The sequence below is a fragment of the Eufriesea mexicana genome, unplaced genomic scaffold, assembly GCF_001483705.2.
Source record: "Eufriesea mexicana isolate 0111107269 unplaced genomic scaffold, ASM148370v2 scaffold325, whole genome shotgun sequence".
Classification (NCBI taxonomy): domain Eukaryota; kingdom Metazoa; phylum Arthropoda; class Insecta; order Hymenoptera; family Apidae; genus Eufriesea; species Eufriesea mexicana.
In genome coordinates, this window is record NW_016908500.1 from 265,679 (window position 1) to 283,636 (window position 17,958).

Here is a 17,958-nt window from a genome sequence, read left to right on the forward strand (position 1 = left end):
ATGCGTTATCACCTTCATTTTGAGAGTGCCCATGAATCAGTAATTTCTGGCTGATACTTCGAAGGTTGCATTTGTATATTGCACATACGCATTTGCATTTATATTTGCATACAAGTGCATACACTGCAAGTAGGTACTTATTCTTCTGCAACCCACAGTAATTATCTAATTAGAAAATGATATTCATACTTTCAGTATTATCAACCTTCTGAACCAGTAATATCTTTCCTATGCATGTCAGTCCAAAATATATTCAGCATATTTCGTATAAAGATGCCTTTTTGTTAAACTGTAACAATTTATTATTACAGTAAAATAACGAGACCAATGTCTTTATTTTGCAAAACATATACTGGGCCAGAACCTTAAAAAAATCGATTTTTTTTACGTTTTTCGATGCTTTTGATATCTAAGGATGTAGATTACTTTGCAAGGTAAAAAAAGATTTCTTTTCTTCTTTTTTTATTTTCTTGTTGTTTGAAGTAAAAATGTGAAATGCTGTATTAGCGTAAATTTAGTGTTAAATGAATATTTTACTAGCTTGTATGAGAAGAAAATCTACCGTGTATCTGTATCTATATATTGAAGTATCTCCTACACTGCTAGATTTGCATACGAGTGAATAACACTGTTTTATGAGGAGTGGCGAGCTGAATCGAATGGTGCATTAAAAAGTATATATTCCCATTTACAAAACCAAAGTTTACCTTCATATGATCTACACGGGTTCACTTACAGTAAAAACAATTACAGTAGGAACCATTTGTTTCTTATTTGAAACATTTTTCCATTCAACGAATAGCTTACGGGTAATTCGCATTTATCGATTAAAATTCGACACCCTGTATATGTATATGCATACTGCGACTACGTGTGCATCAACATAAGACCATCAACTGTCTGCTCTCTTTATAAACACATCGCGATATCCAGTAACCATTGTGTACAACAGGTGAACTTGTTAAGTACATATCGACTCTATTTTCGGATAGAGATCTAGAAAGATCTACTGCAGAAATGATAATCCTGTGTGTTGAGAAGGCAAGTTTAGTTCTATACAAAAGTCAACCTAGGATATAAGGTGCGAATAAATTCCGAGAACGAATGTTTATATAAATATTAGATAAGAATTAGGAGTTTAGGCGAACTGCACCATGGTGTAAGGAGTAGATAAGGATTGCTCCACGTTAACGTCAGGTGATGACAACGGTGTATATAAGATCGGGTTCGACTCGAGTGTTTGGCGCGGAAAAAAACAAATGACAGCGGCAAATCCTTTTGTAGGAATGGCTGTAGAATGATTGAGAGAGAAAGCGTGTGTATAGAAAGAGATAGATCTGGCTTTAAATAGGGATGCAAAGGTGCAAGGCACATAGTAGATGGTATGTAGTCGAGAATAGAGGATTGCGTGTTAGAGTTGAAAAGAATCTAGTGTATGTTAATTAAATAAACCTGTTTTATTATTAAAACAGAAATTCTTTTATCAATTTTTCACGTAACACATGGTACCCTCTTGACACTCTCTCACGAGTCGGTCAGTTGCCCTAGAGAAACACTCAAAGATAGATATACCTTCTTTGAGTAATAAAAGAATTTAACAGGAATTATGACAGGAATTCCCAAACGTTAGGTCCAAAGATGGCGAAGAATTTAACACCACAGTTAGCACCTTTTGGCCCTAGTTTAGGCCGCTCCCTTAGGATTAGCCGGGCCCGAAGGAAGAGTCTAGCGCCAGTTCCTGGGGACTGGCGTAGCACTTAACCACTTGCGCTACCTATAAAATCACGGTTGCGGTGCCATGCTACAGTATAATACGCCGTAAGGTGTCACATTGGCGCCGCGAGATACTATATCGATTCTGAAATATTTCCAAGATATCGATGACACTATGCGACGCTGTGCACTCTAGAACTGTAGCCCGAGAAATGAACGATCTGGTTGTTAGCCAACGTGCAGCCCACGTCAGTTTTATTTCTGCGATAAATGCCTATCGACGTGGTGTACACGTCGCTGGTGATTTTGGAACGAAAGCATCTCGACGTGCGTGGCACGTCTTTCTAGCGCAAGTGGTAAAAGTGTTAACACTGTGGGATTCTTTCGTTTGGCACCGGTAGGACTGATTCGTCATTTACGCATACCAACGTGGTGTCACCGGTATTTGCCCGATAGTTTTCGCATGACACCAACGTGGAGCCACTGGACGGCATAGTGGTAATTTAGAATAGGCCGCATCCCAGCAACATTGTCGCATCTGCGTAAACGAGCCTTACAAACGTCCCAGTTTGGCGTCTAGCATCCCCATCTGTGGCTGTTTCCTTAGTCCTCGACAAGGCCTTCCTAGAACTTTAACGAAGAGTTTTCTCCCGCCGGAAGACAATGGGGGTAGCGGTGAAAGTTGCCCACACAACCCTGCGAAACTCCCACTGTGCGAGTTGCAGTATTCGGGACGCAACAGTTAACATTAAATGTATCAAGCGGGGTCAAATGACTCTTTTCAAAATTTACTTTATAATCGTACATTTATTGTTATTTCTTTCGCACATCTGACTTTCTGTAAATTCTTATTATGGTAAGATCGGGTTAATAAATTAAAAGAAACTTTTGATTCTGATTATATTTTATATTTCTTGATGATATAAAATAAACGGAGGCTCTAGGTCTTCTGTGATGCGTGGTGCACACGGTGGACTGTCAAAAAAGTGCGTGCCATCGAATCCTTCGGCAAGGTTTTTATAGACCCTATGACAACCCATTGCGTTACTCAACCCAGCTTCGAGAATTGATAAGCTGGATTCCTCTCACATTATATCAGATCGTTTAATTTCTGGCTTTCCGTTTTTCTCTTAACTTATTTTTTACCGAGAAAAATTCTTTGCATACCTTAATCCTTTCGCTACTACGGGTGACTATAGTTACCGGTCACGGGACGCCATCTATACACGACGGTTGACTATAGTTACCGGTCAAGAGACGCCATCTACACACGACGAGTGATTATAGCTACCGGTCACAAAAATTGAGTAAAAATTAAGATAAGTGCTACCGTTCCTCTTCGCAAAGAATTGCAAGTGCTATTGCGATGGTCGGTCTTACCCCCCCCCCTCCCCCCCCCCCTCCCACCCATTTTAAAAGACTTGGCCTCGAATGCTAAAGACTTAACGATCGTAATGTTTCCATCATTCCCCCTTTACGAAATTTACGTATTTTTCTGCAGTTTTCCAACTGGAACCTTGGTTCTGGTCTCAGATACACTTCTCAAATTATAGCTTCATTTATCTAAATTTGATATGTGTGTTTGGTTTCGGTGTGAACACTTGAACAACCAGATCAGTTAGTGAAACAATTATTGGAAAGAATTTGAAACATAAGTGAAGCGAGTTCTGGTACGTTTAGTGTTAAAAAGATATCTCTTCGTTGGTTTTCACGTGTGACTCCATGTGATGCTTGAAAAATTCATTTTTGTATTGAAAAATGTATTTAAAAAAAAAGAAGGTGATATAATTTGTATAAGCTATTAAAATCGATAACAAATATCTTTTATATACTGAACATTTATAATTATTGAAAAATAGTAAACAGGAACAAAAAGGTATTCAAGAAGATAAAATAAAAGAAAATGCATGAGTCCAAACGTACCCAGCCAAACTTTCTGGAAACCAAGAATTAATATTATTTCAATTATTTTATTTTAAATATACTTTAGAAGACAGTTAGTTGATAGGAATCAATTCGAATAAATTTTTCTGCTAGTTACATTAATAATGTGTCTACAACTATCCGTGTGATTTGACTAAGGAGTTTAAAGGATTAAATAAAGATGATGTCCTTTGTATGTCCATTTCATAAACCTAGACTTTATTATATCTTACAGTAATTTATTTAGTATTAAAATCTAACAAATTTTAAATAAAATTTGCAATAAATAATATAACATGTAAATTGTAAATAAATTATTATAAATTTTATTCATCTAGGGTTATTTGCATGCCCATATAATAAATCTAGGCTTTATTATGTCTCACAGTAATTTATTTACTATTTAAAATCTAACAAATTTTAAATAAAATTTACATTAAACAATATAACATATTATTAAATAAGATATAAATATTATTCATCTAGGGTTATTTGCATACCCATATCATAAATCTAGGCTTTATTATGTCTTACAGTAATTTATTTAGTATTAAAATCTAACAAATTTTAAATAAAATTTGCAATAAACAATATAACATGTAAATTGTAAATAAAATGTTCTAAATCCTTATCAAACGAAAATTTGCATACATGTATTTCAGAAAGGATACCAAGGAGAGCAATTTTAGGATCGATGATGTTCTTAGCTTGCATGTTCTCGTACATGATCCGTACAAATTTGTCTATTACCATTGTTGCTATGGTAAATGCAACTAGCAAAGATGGAGTAAGTGGTCCAGAATGTAGTTCTTCCACCGTTATGAGTAACGTTACTCGTAAAACTACCGCACTTAAAGATGTAAGTCCTTTTATAAATCATATACTAACATTTTTGTAGCACGAGCATGTGAAAAATATAAAATAGGATAATTTACATATTTCATATCTAAGATAACTGCTTGAAAAATTGAAGTTCGCATAAGAAACGACACACGTCAAAATTTTTGAATTTTCATAAATAATAACACATTCTAATATTTAGGAACAAGATTCTCGCCATCGTGGAATCTTTATTGTAAAGAAGGATGTATTTTCTAAATTATAATAAAATATACGAAAATTTCATCAGTTCTATACAAATTCAAGATGATAGAGTATTTTCTTCTTATTTTGAAAAATCAGTATAATCGATTAGGGTCGTTTTTTGATATGGAACCTTCAATTATTGTATGCAAAAATGCATAATTTTAAGGGAAGGACAATTAATTATCAAATAAACTGAAATATAGAAATGAACTGAAATGTGAAATATAATAAAATAAAGAAATTAATTATGATTGATCTGTACTGAGAAAATTTATTCGACAATTATATGAAGCGAATATAAATAGGGGATATATACTAGGGAACAAAATGATAACACGCTATAATTTTTAGCGTTTTTTGGAATCAGTGCAATATATACATATAATTACACACATATATATAATGTTGAATTAATAATATAAAGAAAGATTACCCACAATTTTCATTTTTAGTTAACAAATTTTGGAAAGGTCACTAAAGTAAACTTCTATCAAAATTTGAATTATAATCATGTGATCTTCCTTTTCTGCAGAAATGTACCGTTTTGAAATTACTTAAAAAATACTGACAATCGTTGAGTGTGCAATACTTTTGTCTCTTATTCTACAGGGTGTGTGAAAATTGTCCGAATTATTATAGCATAATTCTATATTATTTTATCGAGATTTGCTTTGAATTTAGTGTTCCACCTAAATTCTTAAATTCTATTAATTATATATATCATACTCGATACATGCATCGAGTAAACCGCATAAGACAGGAAAATTATTAATTAATTATGTTTTAGCTAAAGAAGAGTACGAGTTCGAAGATTTTCTGCTATAAAGTTGATGATATTTTTTTGAGTAGTAAATAAGGAATAGTATAATAATTGACACATATAATTATTATACCTCACACATCGTTACATTATCTTAAATTTGACATGATAATTAATACCGATCTTCGAATTTTTATCAAATGGCGACTAAAGGATGCCTCTCGAGTGCAAAGGATTAATATGGCAAATAATGAGGGAACGCTCGATGCATTTCGACGCAATAAAAGCAATAATAATGTCAAAACATTAGCTTTTAAATTTTTGAGAGCACGGTTCATTTGCAACCCTTTTTTATGATGCTTTAAACAAAAAATTTATCACCAATAAAACATGATTAATAGGAAAAAAAATTTACCCTGAAAATTATATTCCAAAATAATTTTGCCATTACATATTTTTGCAAATCTTGATCGTTTCGAAGACGTAGAATCACGCTAAAAGACGTAAATTCGTGAATGAATTAATTTTCGTACACCCTGTACGTGTAATATTAATCGATGAGATAAATGCAATGTGCATTCTTAATAATAAATAAATACATATATATATCCTTACATATATATTACATAAATACATATATATCCTTCAAGACTAAATAAGATTATCAATAAATTCACCTTGAAATGAACTAACCGATTATTTAAAAAAAATACACAGTTTCATTAAAAAGAATCATGGTCACCTTGAACTCTCAGAACACGTCTAGCTGGCAACAATTTATGACCATTATATGATGTCCTCCTTGAAACAGAGTAAGTTTCATTCCAAACATTTTTCGAAACGAACTATAGTTTAGGAAATAATTGAGACTGAATCTTCGAATAGGGTATCCTGTATATACAGGATGTCCCACGTAACATTAGTCACAATTTTTCAAGTGCTTGCGATAATCTGACAAAAAAAAGTTTTAAACATAAGTTAATCAGTTTTCGGTTAGTTATACAATGCAGTAAAAAAAAAAAATGTAAAAAAATTCTTTTTTCGAAAATTGACAGAATCACCTTCGTTTTTTTAAATCGCATTTTGTATTATTAACTTAATAGTAGTGCAGCTTGTATATAGACGAATTCAACGACCTAGCATACCATGATTTTCGCATGATCTTGAAGACAAAGAAATGAAAATTGCAACCAAAAATAACAATGAACATGAATGAGTGATAACTTGTGTTTATTATTACGACCCGATATTATATTCAAATCAGGAACCTTGAGTAAATGTATTACTAGAAACTTATCTGAAAATTTATCTACGAACTGTTGACAGTTCATACAAAGAAAAAATGTGAACCCGTAATAACATAGCTTAACATTTTACAGACATATTATGTAGTTTGGAGGACATTGGTTGAGTACTTATAGTCCTATTGCTTGGTCACCATGATTCCTGGATTTATCATCACTTGATTTTTTTCTAGGGGATATTCTGCAATCGAGAGTTTATACTGTTGCAATGCAAAATATGGAACATTTAAATATTATTAAAATATTATTAAAACTGTTGACTGCAGTTTACTCCATAGAAAAAAATCAAGTGGTGACAAATCTGGAAATCGTAGTAGCTAAGCAATAGGACCATAAGTGCTCAATCAACGTTCTTCAGACTACGTAGTCCGTCTGTAAAATGCTAAGCTAAGCTATCACAAGTTTAGATTTTTTCTTGGTTGCGAATTGTCGATAGTTCGTAGATAAGTTCTTAGGTAAATTTCTAGTAATACGACATTTACCAATGGTTCCTGACTTGAATGTAATTTCGAGTCTTAATAATAAACACGAGTTTAAATTATCACTTATTTACGCTGATTGTCATTCTTTGTTGCAATTTTCTTCTTTGCCTTCAAGATCATACGAAGGTCATGGTATGCTAGGTCGTTTAATTCGACTAGATATAGGTTACAATAATATTAGGTAAAAAATATAAAATGTTATTTAAAAAAACGAAAGTAACTTTGAAAATTTTCGAAAACAGAATTTTTTGAAATTTCATTTTATTGCATTGTAGTCAACTGAAAACTGATCAACTTTTGTTTCAAACATTTTTTTGTCAGTTTATCACAGTACTCGAAAAATTGTGACTAATATTACGTGGGACGCCCTGTATATGTATGTATTTATTTACAAATGTACATGCAATGCAAGAAATACATATATTTATTTAAAAGTATAATAGTGCTCTAACAACTTCCACATTTCTTTAATTCTTTCATACATAACTCTGTATCAATGACCCTCACATCTTTTTCCTAACTGACTCAACTCACTTACACATATATTTTCCCAACTGTGTATCCTTGAACATGCACGCTGTCTTTTTCTATTCCTGTATTTCTTTCACTCTGTGCAGCCATTGCTAAATGGTGCTCAGTCACGTGCACCCAAAAGTTATGTTAAACTTATGTTCTCTTTTCACGAGATAATTACAAGCACTTTCTGTCATAATTACTACCACTCACGTCATATCATCTCTACATATAAATTTCTCATCTGCCAAATCGATTAAGTCCAGAAAATAAAAGTAGACATTTATTTTATACATAAAATTTTAAACACCAATAAAGTGGTTTCGAAATGAAGTTTAAAGAAAAACATTGGAAAAGTGGAGTTAATCACTTTGACTTGAGAACAGCTCGTATATGGTTGCAAAATGCATGTACGAAAAGGAAATTAAGGAGAAGGATAGAATTTTCTGGTTAGAGGTCTGGTTTCGAAAATTTTATATTGTAAATTATTTTTCGAACCAGTAAATGATAAAACAGTGAAATGTTTAATATAGTAATTAATAGAGGGACATAACTGTTCAGATAAGGGAATTTTCAAAAAATAGAACATTCCTATTTTTCCATTATTAAATAATAAATATTTATTATATATTATTATACGTTATAATATTTATTATATTTCTAATAACTTTTTACAATTTTATTATATTTATTATATTAATAATAAATATTAATAGTATAATATAAATATAATAACTGCAAAAAGTAAGATATATTAAATAATAATATAAATTTATCTTTCAATATTTATAAATTCCACATTTTTTTCTATTAAATTATATAAATTTTTTAATACTATATTTTTTAATCTGTCTCGTTTTTCTAACTATTGAAATCCTTCTTCTAATATCGTAAATGCTTCAAGCACATCTTCATAACCTCTCATATTACTTTACTTCAGTTTCATTATTTCAATCCTTCGATACATCTTACAATATCAATTTCATATCACGATGATAGAATAGATATTAAATTGTAGGAACAATTTATGAACTATATCTCTATTTGTTTCGATATCACATTTCAGTATCAATTTCGTGTTACAATAATAGAAAAGATATTACATTGTAGCAAGAATTTATGAAGTATTTCTGTTTGTTTCCATAATAAAACATGTAGATAGGAAAGTTTTGATAATAAACCGTTCAGAATGGAACATTCGAATATTAAAATATTTGAATATTAATTCTTCCGTTACTAAAGGTTCCATTGTATATTTATACCAAAATTATTTCAAATTTTGGTATCAAAGGTATGATATTTTATTCGTAAGATCAAAATGAATTTTTAAATAGGAAAAATAATTTTGTTGCATAACACTTTCCTTGAAATTATGCGATTTCGTACATAATAGTCTTGTTACATCCTATAATTTAGGAAATATTTAAAGTGAGCATATTATGTGAATATTGCTAGTAAAAGGTTGTCAATCAAATATAATGATACGAAACTAATTAAAAATATTAAGGTTTTTTAATTGCAAGATGCCATTATATAAATATAAAGCATGTGAAAATGAGAAATTTGTATGGTATGAACAAAACAAATGAAAAATAATTTCTTGGTATTAATAAAAAGAAAATAATGAAAAATTAAATTGTTACATGAAGGAACATATATTTGACAATACATGTTTACAAAAAAAATAAAAGATGTTTTACTTAAAATTTATATTAGCTAATAAATATTATATTAGGATATAATTAAAATATGAAGTTACATCTTTATGCCCATGTATAACTGTTTTGATACATTGTATTAGTAATGTATGCAATTTTCGTAATTTGTTTATAGAATTTTTTTCATTAATTTTATTGTTTCTGTTTTGTAGCTTTTTGTTAATTAATTTTTTTCGTATTCTATTGAGTTTGTCATAAATATCGTAATATTAAATATATTAAATAATTCGTAAATATCTTTAATTGAAATTTAAACCATTGTGATAAAATATTTCCCTGATTCTTTTCCAAACAAATTTTATGTAATTATTTATTATCTCATATCATTACTATGTATATTAATTAATTAAAATTGCTCACATAACAGTATTTTGGATATTTCATATTATTCTGTTTGATTGAAAATTATTTACCACTGTATGTTACTATGTTATCATATATTACCATATAAATGACAGTATATGTAATTTCTGCAATATATATATACTCCTCAATTATTTTAATTTAAACAAAATATATTATATATTCTAAATACAAGTACATTGTGCAGTATTAAACATAATAATTTAATATTTTATACAAAAGTATTATAATGTTTCTTATTTATCATTGTTTACATCAGTATAACATTTTCACCCTGTAGTATGGTACACGATATGAATGGAATCAACATATACAAGGTCTTTTGCTTTCTGGCTATTTTTATGGAGTTCTTCCATCAAGTGTACCTGGTGGTCTCTTAGCTGAGAAATATGGAGGTTCTAGAGTAGTAGCGTAAGTTTAATTTTCAATTATACATTTATGATATGTATTTCATTATTTTGCATTATATTTTATATGTCTTTCCTTTACACATATTTTATCTATCTTTTGTGTAACATTCTAATATAGATTTGCAACACTAATACCTGCAGTATTAAACTTTATGATGCCTTGGGCTTCTGGTGTTCATTATAGTTTAGTGTTTGTACTTCGTTTTATGATGGGCTTCTTTGGAGTAAGTCATTTGCTACATTATTTATTTTTTATAAATTATTGTTTTTTTCTTTTTCATTAAACTTTGCACCAAATAAAATAGTTTTATAAAAATGTATATAAAATTTTAAATATACACTATATAATTTGATTAATTACAATTTATATAAATTTTATAGTATAATAAATAAATATTTTTATTATTAAATCAAATTTACAGGGAGCTGTTTATCCTGCCCTTCATGCAATGATTGCTAGATGGGTTCCTCCTAGTGAAAAGGGGATATTTGTATGGACTATGCAAGGTAAATAAACACTAAGTACAAAATTAATAAATTAAACATAAAATAAAATGATGTCTCTTAGGTGGGCCTTTTGGAACTGTAGTAACATTCGCTTTATGTGGCCAGATAATCAGTGAATTGGGTTGGAAAGCAGCATATTATGTTACAAGTGGACTTATACTGATTTTTTATGCTTTATGGGTTCTTCTTATATATGATACGCCTGATCTTCATCCAGGAATCACAGAAAATGAAAGAAGTTATATCAAGGAACAAATAGGTACAAGCGTCTCGAAACAGAAAGTAAGTATAATCTTTAAAACCTTAAATTAAATTATGCTGAAATATTTCTTTTATATAATACTAATAACATTATATATTAAAATAAAATTATAGATAAAATTACCAGTGAAAGATGTTATTACCTCAGTACCATTTTTAGTTTTATTATGGGCTCATTTTGCAAACATGTGGGGTATATATTTCATCGCTACTAACGGACCAAAATACACTTTAGAAGTTCTTGGTTTTAATATGAAATCGGTACTGTCTTATTAATATGCATATATTGTTTAAATTGGTTTTATGTTAATTAAATTTAAATTTATCAATTTATATCTAGGGAGGATCAATTACAGGATTACCCTACATAGCGAGGCTTGGTGCTGGAGTATTGTTTGCTGCAGCTGGTGATTATGTTCGAAGGAAGAATTTTCTTACTTTAGGATGGATTAGAAAAATATTTATGATTTTCTGTAAGTAGATTATAATACAAATTAAGTTAACACATTTTATTTAATCATAACAAATAAAAAATCATTTCTTGTTTCAATAGCACATATCGGTCCAGCAATAGCTTTGATTATAATGACTTATGCTGGGTGTGATGCAGTAACTGCAATTGTTATGTTAATAGTAGCATTAACTTTCAATGGAGCTGCATGTCAAACCAGTTTACAAAACCATCAAGATCTTGCACCTAATTTTGCTGGTTCTTTATATGGCATTATGAATACTTTTGGTAGTTTTCCTGGATTTATTATTCCGCCAATTATTGGTGCTTTAACAAATGAAAGGGTATGGATAAAATTAAATATTAGGATTCATTTAAAATTGCAATTTTTTTTTAATTTAATATAAATATCATATTTTCTTTACTATCCTTTTTCTACAGAATGGAGTAGAAGAATGGCGTACTATGTTCTGGATTTCAACAGCAGTATTTACATCTGCAACAATACTCTTTTGGTTGTTAAGAAATTCAACCATGGAATGATTTAAGTCAGCATAAAATAGCAAGTCTTTCTGAAGAAGAAACACAAATGACTGCAGTGACTACAAAAGAACCACCACCAGAAGAAGAAGATGATGAAACTAAAGCATCATTATAATTAAAAAATTACATCTTATTTTAAATTAATGTTAAATTCTCTTTTATTAATTTATTTAATATTATAACACGAATTGTGTTAATATATCAAATCATTTCATAAATAGTATAAATATTACAATTTTTTAGAAACACGGAAATCAATTTATTTACACTCATTAGTCATCAATATTGTTTCTTATATTTTTTACGGTGGATATATATTTATATGCCAATTTTTGGATCTTCCTTTTAATCAGTTTATTTTTATCTTATTCTCAACATTTTTTAAAATTCTTGTTTTACTTATGCGATGATTTTACATCACATTAGGGGCGTGTATATTTGTATTAGACAAATGCCTGTGTCATGTGTGGTGAAAACAAATTTTAACACGCTGTTCAGTTTAAATCTGATTTACATATACAGATGCCAAAAGTTTATATAATATCATGTACTTAATATTACTATTTATATTACAATTTTTTGTACAATATACTAAAAGGTAATTTCAAAACATTTTAATTTTATATTGTACTTCCATAGAATTCTTATTTCAATTGATGTGAAATTGAAATAAAATTATTGCTTGAAAATAATAAGAATCATCTAATTTGTTAATATTTATTAGAAATTACTTGTACTAGTGATGTAATGTTATATTTGAAATATGCTTTTATGATCAGATCTCATTTGTAATATTTTTAATACTTCTATAAGTATAGTAATAATATACAAGTCAATACCATAATTACTATATGATTGTTGCATAACTGTATTCCGTATTTTGATAAACATGATAATGTTTAATATTATATTTCTGTTTCATTATTTATAAATTGATGAAATAGAAATAATTTCATACTTTAATCACTTCATGAATAACATTATTTTAAATACAGAAATATTTACAAATATTGAATCTGTTAATAGGACATTTCAAAATTGTTAAAAACTCTATATAATATTTCTTCATTTCATGCTAAATTATATAACGTATACTTAATAAATTTTGATGTAAGTCATAGTAGTATAATTAACAATACATTCATTTTAGATATGTTGCCATAATAGACAAATTTTATTAATATAAATTTATGATTTTTTGTGTCATGTTTGTTATGAATATTGCTTATAAAACTACAAATATAAAATATGTAATTGTAAATAAAACGATAAATAATTGACCACAAATGGAAATTTCTAATACTAATACTAATATAAAGAAGTATTTATGTATGTCGACTTATCCAGAAAGATATAACAAGAGTAATAATATATTCTTATAATATTTTATTTATATATACTTTATAAAATGCAATGTGAGAAAAATACCATAAATATTTTTTATACGTGTTTCAGTGTAATTTAAAAATCATATATGAAACATAACTATACATAATTTATATAATTACTTTTACATTAGGCTTATGATATGGTATAATGTAGTTATTGAGTGTACTATATTACGCTTACATTGTGATGTATATAGCTTGGTTCATGAATATATAAAATATAATGTATATGCATTTATTTCTGTCAAATAAACATTTAATAATATATAGTAATGCTTGCAATGTAAATACATTTAATTATAATTAAATATTAATTTTTAATGTTAATTGTTGTAATTCTTAGATACAAGTGTCTTTAGAGAGAGATATGGGAATAATTTTAAAACCATCTCCATGTGATTTGATAGATGTATGAGAAGAAGTTTTGTTGCTGCAAGTATTTGTATTAGGCAAATGTAACTTGGAAAAACTTTTACATATTTGTTGTGTGCAATAGATTTTCTGCCCATTAATTTTATTATTTATGTTATTTATACTCAGACATGTATTGCAAGTTGATTTAGTACACGCTTCTTCACTATTAGTAAAAGAATAATTTTTTGAAGTCGGCATTGAAGAAGTAATACAAATTTCTCGATTACAAAATGTATTTTTTAATATTTGTAAGGCATTTGCTGCTTGTGGAGTTAATGTACTATGATAGCTAGCAGAAGTTGGACAAATTGGTTGATCTAATGAAGTTATAATTGTTTGGCTTGAACTACTCATTGATTCTGTAAAGTATAAATAATTTATCGAAATAATATAATAAATGTTGTTAAATATTATATAAGTTTAAACATAATTCGCCATTTAATACTAATCTTTCAAGTCAAAATAAAAACAAGATTTTATTTTTAAAAAACTCAATCATTTATTCACTTAATACTGGAAGCTTCTCATTTGGCAGTGAGAAATAATTAATATTAGAAGGTAGTAATTATATAATATTTAGAAAATAAAACTTGAAAAAATAAAAAATTGATTATTACACATTTAATATTTCTCAATTAAAAATACAAAATAATAAGTATTTTTTATAAAATATTTAGTATTCAAAAATGACATAAATAAATTATATGATAATAAGCTAAATAAAACTATAAAAATTTTACCTTTAGTTGAACATGATTTCATTATTGTAGCATCAGTTACATAAGACCATTCATTAAAGGATTCTAAAAAATGATAAGTATGTGAATATAAATGTATTTTATACATAATATTTTTAATTAGAAATATTTACCTCGAGGTACAATCTCTTTATCAGACTGAAAATATATACAAACTGTACGAGATATTTTACTTGAATCTACCGAGGAACAAACTTGGAGTTTTGGGGATGCTTTAACGGTTACTACCGGAGGACAAGGTGGTTGAAGATTTTCTTCTTTTTTGGACATTTTAGTTACGATGTAACAGGGTTTATACGCTAATAATATATCTTGTGTACGAAGTATTTTAGTTTCCTCTCTTGGGATACTTTCAGTTTCGTGGTCAGTCAAACACCATTGACACATTGATTGTCTTCTACAGACTGAACAGAGAACTTCCCTGGATTTTTTAATCTTCTTGACTTCAGAAATCCCAGCTATACTTGTCTGTGTAGAAATCGTTTCTGTTTCTCTCTTTGACAGTGATTCAAGGATTTTTTTCTTTCTTTTGGCCAATATTTGATCTATTGATTTACCTAAAGAATAGTACAAAAATATTGTTAATATTATGTGAATTATATATTTATAATTAGTTCAATCTTATACTTTGAGCATTTTACAATTTAATGAAACTTTCAATCTTTTATATAATCTAGATAAAATACATTTCAATCTATATTTAAAATTTTCAAGATTTTTCATTGCAAAATAGTAAGAGGAACTTAAGTTATCAAATTTATTAATTCTAACGTTTTGCTTGTTTCTCCAGTTCTATAAGTTTCATAATTATGGTCATTGTCCTTTGAAGTATTCCATTTAATACAACTGTAGTAACTTTAATGGCATTTTTGGATACATCATCACAAGCCAGTTGCAATAAATCACTCATCAAAGGTACGACAATAATCGATGCTTCTAAAGGGTCTACGATTACATCGAGTCTTAGTTTCCTTAACACATCCTCCTCTTTCTCTCCATCTAATTTATAGCTAGCTATGGTTTGTATAATCTGTTCCTTCATGGGATATTTTATCCTTTCGGCACTCTTATCAATAATTTCATTTATTATATCATCTGCCACGACCCTAACTTCGATTCCTTTCGTAATACTATCTTCTAAACAACTTAAAACCATATTCTTTGTTTCCCAATAATCCGTTAGGAGCATTGTGTTGGATTGTTTTGGTTCGCAACTCAAATCAGTTTGAACTTCATTATTTATGACGAAGATATTCATACGATTATTAAATCTGATATAAGTTTGTGTCGCTTCATCGGCTGTTTCAGCTGGCGTTTGACTTGTCGGATCATCTATCCAAAATGCACGTGCTATTACGAAACGTAAAATTTCAGCGATTTCCGTTTCTATTTCTTCTTTCGAGCTGAGTTTCGATTCAAAATCCTCTAATTCCTGTTCCGTGAAGTCTTTGGACAGTTGATCTACTGCGATGTCCTGTGGTGTTTTAGGATCTATACTGATGACAGTCATAGCTACATTGCTCCTCTTCAATTCGGGTATGGGGCTTTCCTTCATAGATGCTGCACATGTGAAATATGTATTAATAATTAAAATTAGGAAACGTTAACCATTTTATTTTATCCTTTTATGATCAGAATAATATTTTTAATCTTAAACTGGTAGGACATGTTAATGATCTCATGAAATTTTTAAGAGATGAAAATTAGCATTGAAATATTAAGCTTTTATTTATCATTCTAATGCGTACCCTACTTTATCAAATAGAAGAAAAAATTAATTTTTTATACATTTTCAGAATGTTTTATACATAATTTGATATGCCACCCGCAGTTTGTCTATTTAAGTAGAAAATATATATTTCGCTCGTCATAAAAGTTAACCTATAATATGAAGAAATATTACTAAGGAGTCATCAATAAAGTCAAAGTTATAGAGCTATGCATGATGGATAGTCGTGTATATTTGACTTATTTTAATAGAGGATTAGAAATTTGCTCTCCATTCGGGCTCTTTTGAAAACTAAATCTGCTACTGTACATGAGATAAATATTATTACAAATATTGTATTATATAAAATTACATTTATGTGCAGAAATATGTATTTAATAAGCCTGTAAATTATTTTTACTCTTTTAAATTAAATGGTAAAATTTTCTGTTCGTATGTTAAAAATGGCGCTCAAGGCACTTATAATAAAAATCGTGCATCAAACTTCTTTCTACAACCGTATTACAAAATGAATTCCAAAAAAATTAACATTGACTAACAGTGTCCAATTAAACAAAAAAAATTAAAAAAGTGTTATCATTTCTAGAGATGTACATTACAAAATGAATTTCAAAAAAAGTTATCATAATAATTAGCATTGTCGAATAATAATGCCTGATTTAAAAAAAAATTAAAAAGTTTCATCATTTCTAGAGATTTAACAAAGGAAAAAAAGTGCTGTATTGAACGTTAGAACTATTAAATTAGCCAAACAACTAATTTAATGTATTTTATTTCTGCAATTACTGAAAGTATTTAATTGTTCTTAATAAAATTAATGTTAATTTTTATTGATTATATGATATCACTTTAGTTATTATCATTTGTGTATAGTATATTTAGCAACATTTTACTGGTTAGCAGTTCTACTATTAACCCTTTGTCGGTAACATAGATCGTACAAATATATGTTTTGGATTGAGATCCTGCATAACTTGTAAGCACAATAAATAAGCTGGACTGAAATCCTGAGGGATTCTTGTTATGCATAGCGATGTTTCAATTTGGTTTATTTAATGGCCCTAGTTACCGACAGAGGGTTAAAAAGTCCAAAAAGATCATGACAAATATCAAAATATCTTTCATTTAACAAAACACTTTTCATTTACTTTACATAGATCTTATTATTTTCATAATAATCTCAGAACGTTAAAAATGATGAGAAAAATGTGTCTTGAATAATTATAGTAAAAAATAGTAGTACATACTCATGATATCCTTAAAATACTTTAAAGGCGGGCATGGTGTGCTCATGTACATCGTTTGCGAGGCTTCGTCCCGATATTCGACAGAAATATGTACCGTTGGTATTCCTTGTAAATACGTCTGAGTGTTTGCATCTTCTTTGGGTTTCTGATCTGTTTCATCACTTGAATGTTCCGGTCTCTCCTCATCTGCTTCTGTAGAATCTACAAACTGTCTATTTGTCAACGATCGTCTATACACAATATCGTCAGGATCGAGAACTAAGTTTACGTCCGGTGATGCCGACACGGTTGCAGTATCCGAAATTTCTCTTAACATTGCATCATCTTCTGGAGTTATGGTAACCAAACTTTGAGACCAAGTATCATCTTCTGAAGTCATCTAATGAAT

The 17,958-nt window shown here is 28.9% G+C and overlaps 3 protein-coding genes across 3 annotated transcripts in view; 1 reads left to right on the forward strand and 2 right to left on the reverse strand.

Moving 5' to 3' along the window:
* The window catches only part of LOC108556137 (sialin), a 31,134-nt gene extending 18,951 nt beyond the window's left edge, over nucleotides 1–12,183 (forward strand). The window contains 10 exon segments of the mRNA XM_017912103.1: nucleotides 4,299–4,495; nucleotides 10,143–10,273; nucleotides 10,391–10,496; nucleotides 10,695–10,779; nucleotides 10,841–11,061; nucleotides 11,155–11,301; nucleotides 11,381–11,513; nucleotides 11,594–11,835; nucleotides 11,933–12,012; nucleotides 12,014–12,183. Coding sequence (XP_017767592.1) covers nucleotides 4,299–4,495; nucleotides 10,143–10,273; nucleotides 10,391–10,496; nucleotides 10,695–10,779; nucleotides 10,841–11,061; nucleotides 11,155–11,301; nucleotides 11,381–11,513; nucleotides 11,594–11,835; nucleotides 11,933–12,012; nucleotides 12,014–12,149 — 1,478 coding nt within the window. The 3' untranslated portion in view covers nucleotides 12,150–12,183.
* Nucleotides 12,184–13,761: 1,578 nt separating this feature from the next.
* Nucleotides 13,762–15,008, reverse strand: LOC108556105 (uncharacterized). The gene is made up of 3 exons (XM_017912061.1): nucleotides 14,708–15,008; nucleotides 14,577–14,639; nucleotides 13,762–14,195 (listed from the first exon to the last, which is right to left on the reverse strand). Exons 1-3 carry the CDS (start codon nucleotides 14,979–14,981, stop codon nucleotides 13,762–13,764), a joined length of 771 nt encoding a protein of 256 aa, XP_017767550.1. The 5' UTR covers nucleotides 14,982–15,008.
* A 352-nt stretch (nucleotides 15,009–15,360) lies between these two features.
* Nucleotides 15,361–17,949, reverse strand: LOC108556106 (uncharacterized). The gene is made up of 2 exons (XM_017912062.1): nucleotides 17,571–17,949; nucleotides 15,361–16,154 (listed from the first exon to the last, which is right to left on the reverse strand). Exons 1-2 carry the CDS (start codon nucleotides 17,947–17,949, stop codon nucleotides 15,361–15,363), a joined length of 1,173 nt encoding a protein of 390 aa, XP_017767551.1.
* Between the last annotated feature and the right edge of the window lie 9 nt (nucleotides 17,950–17,958).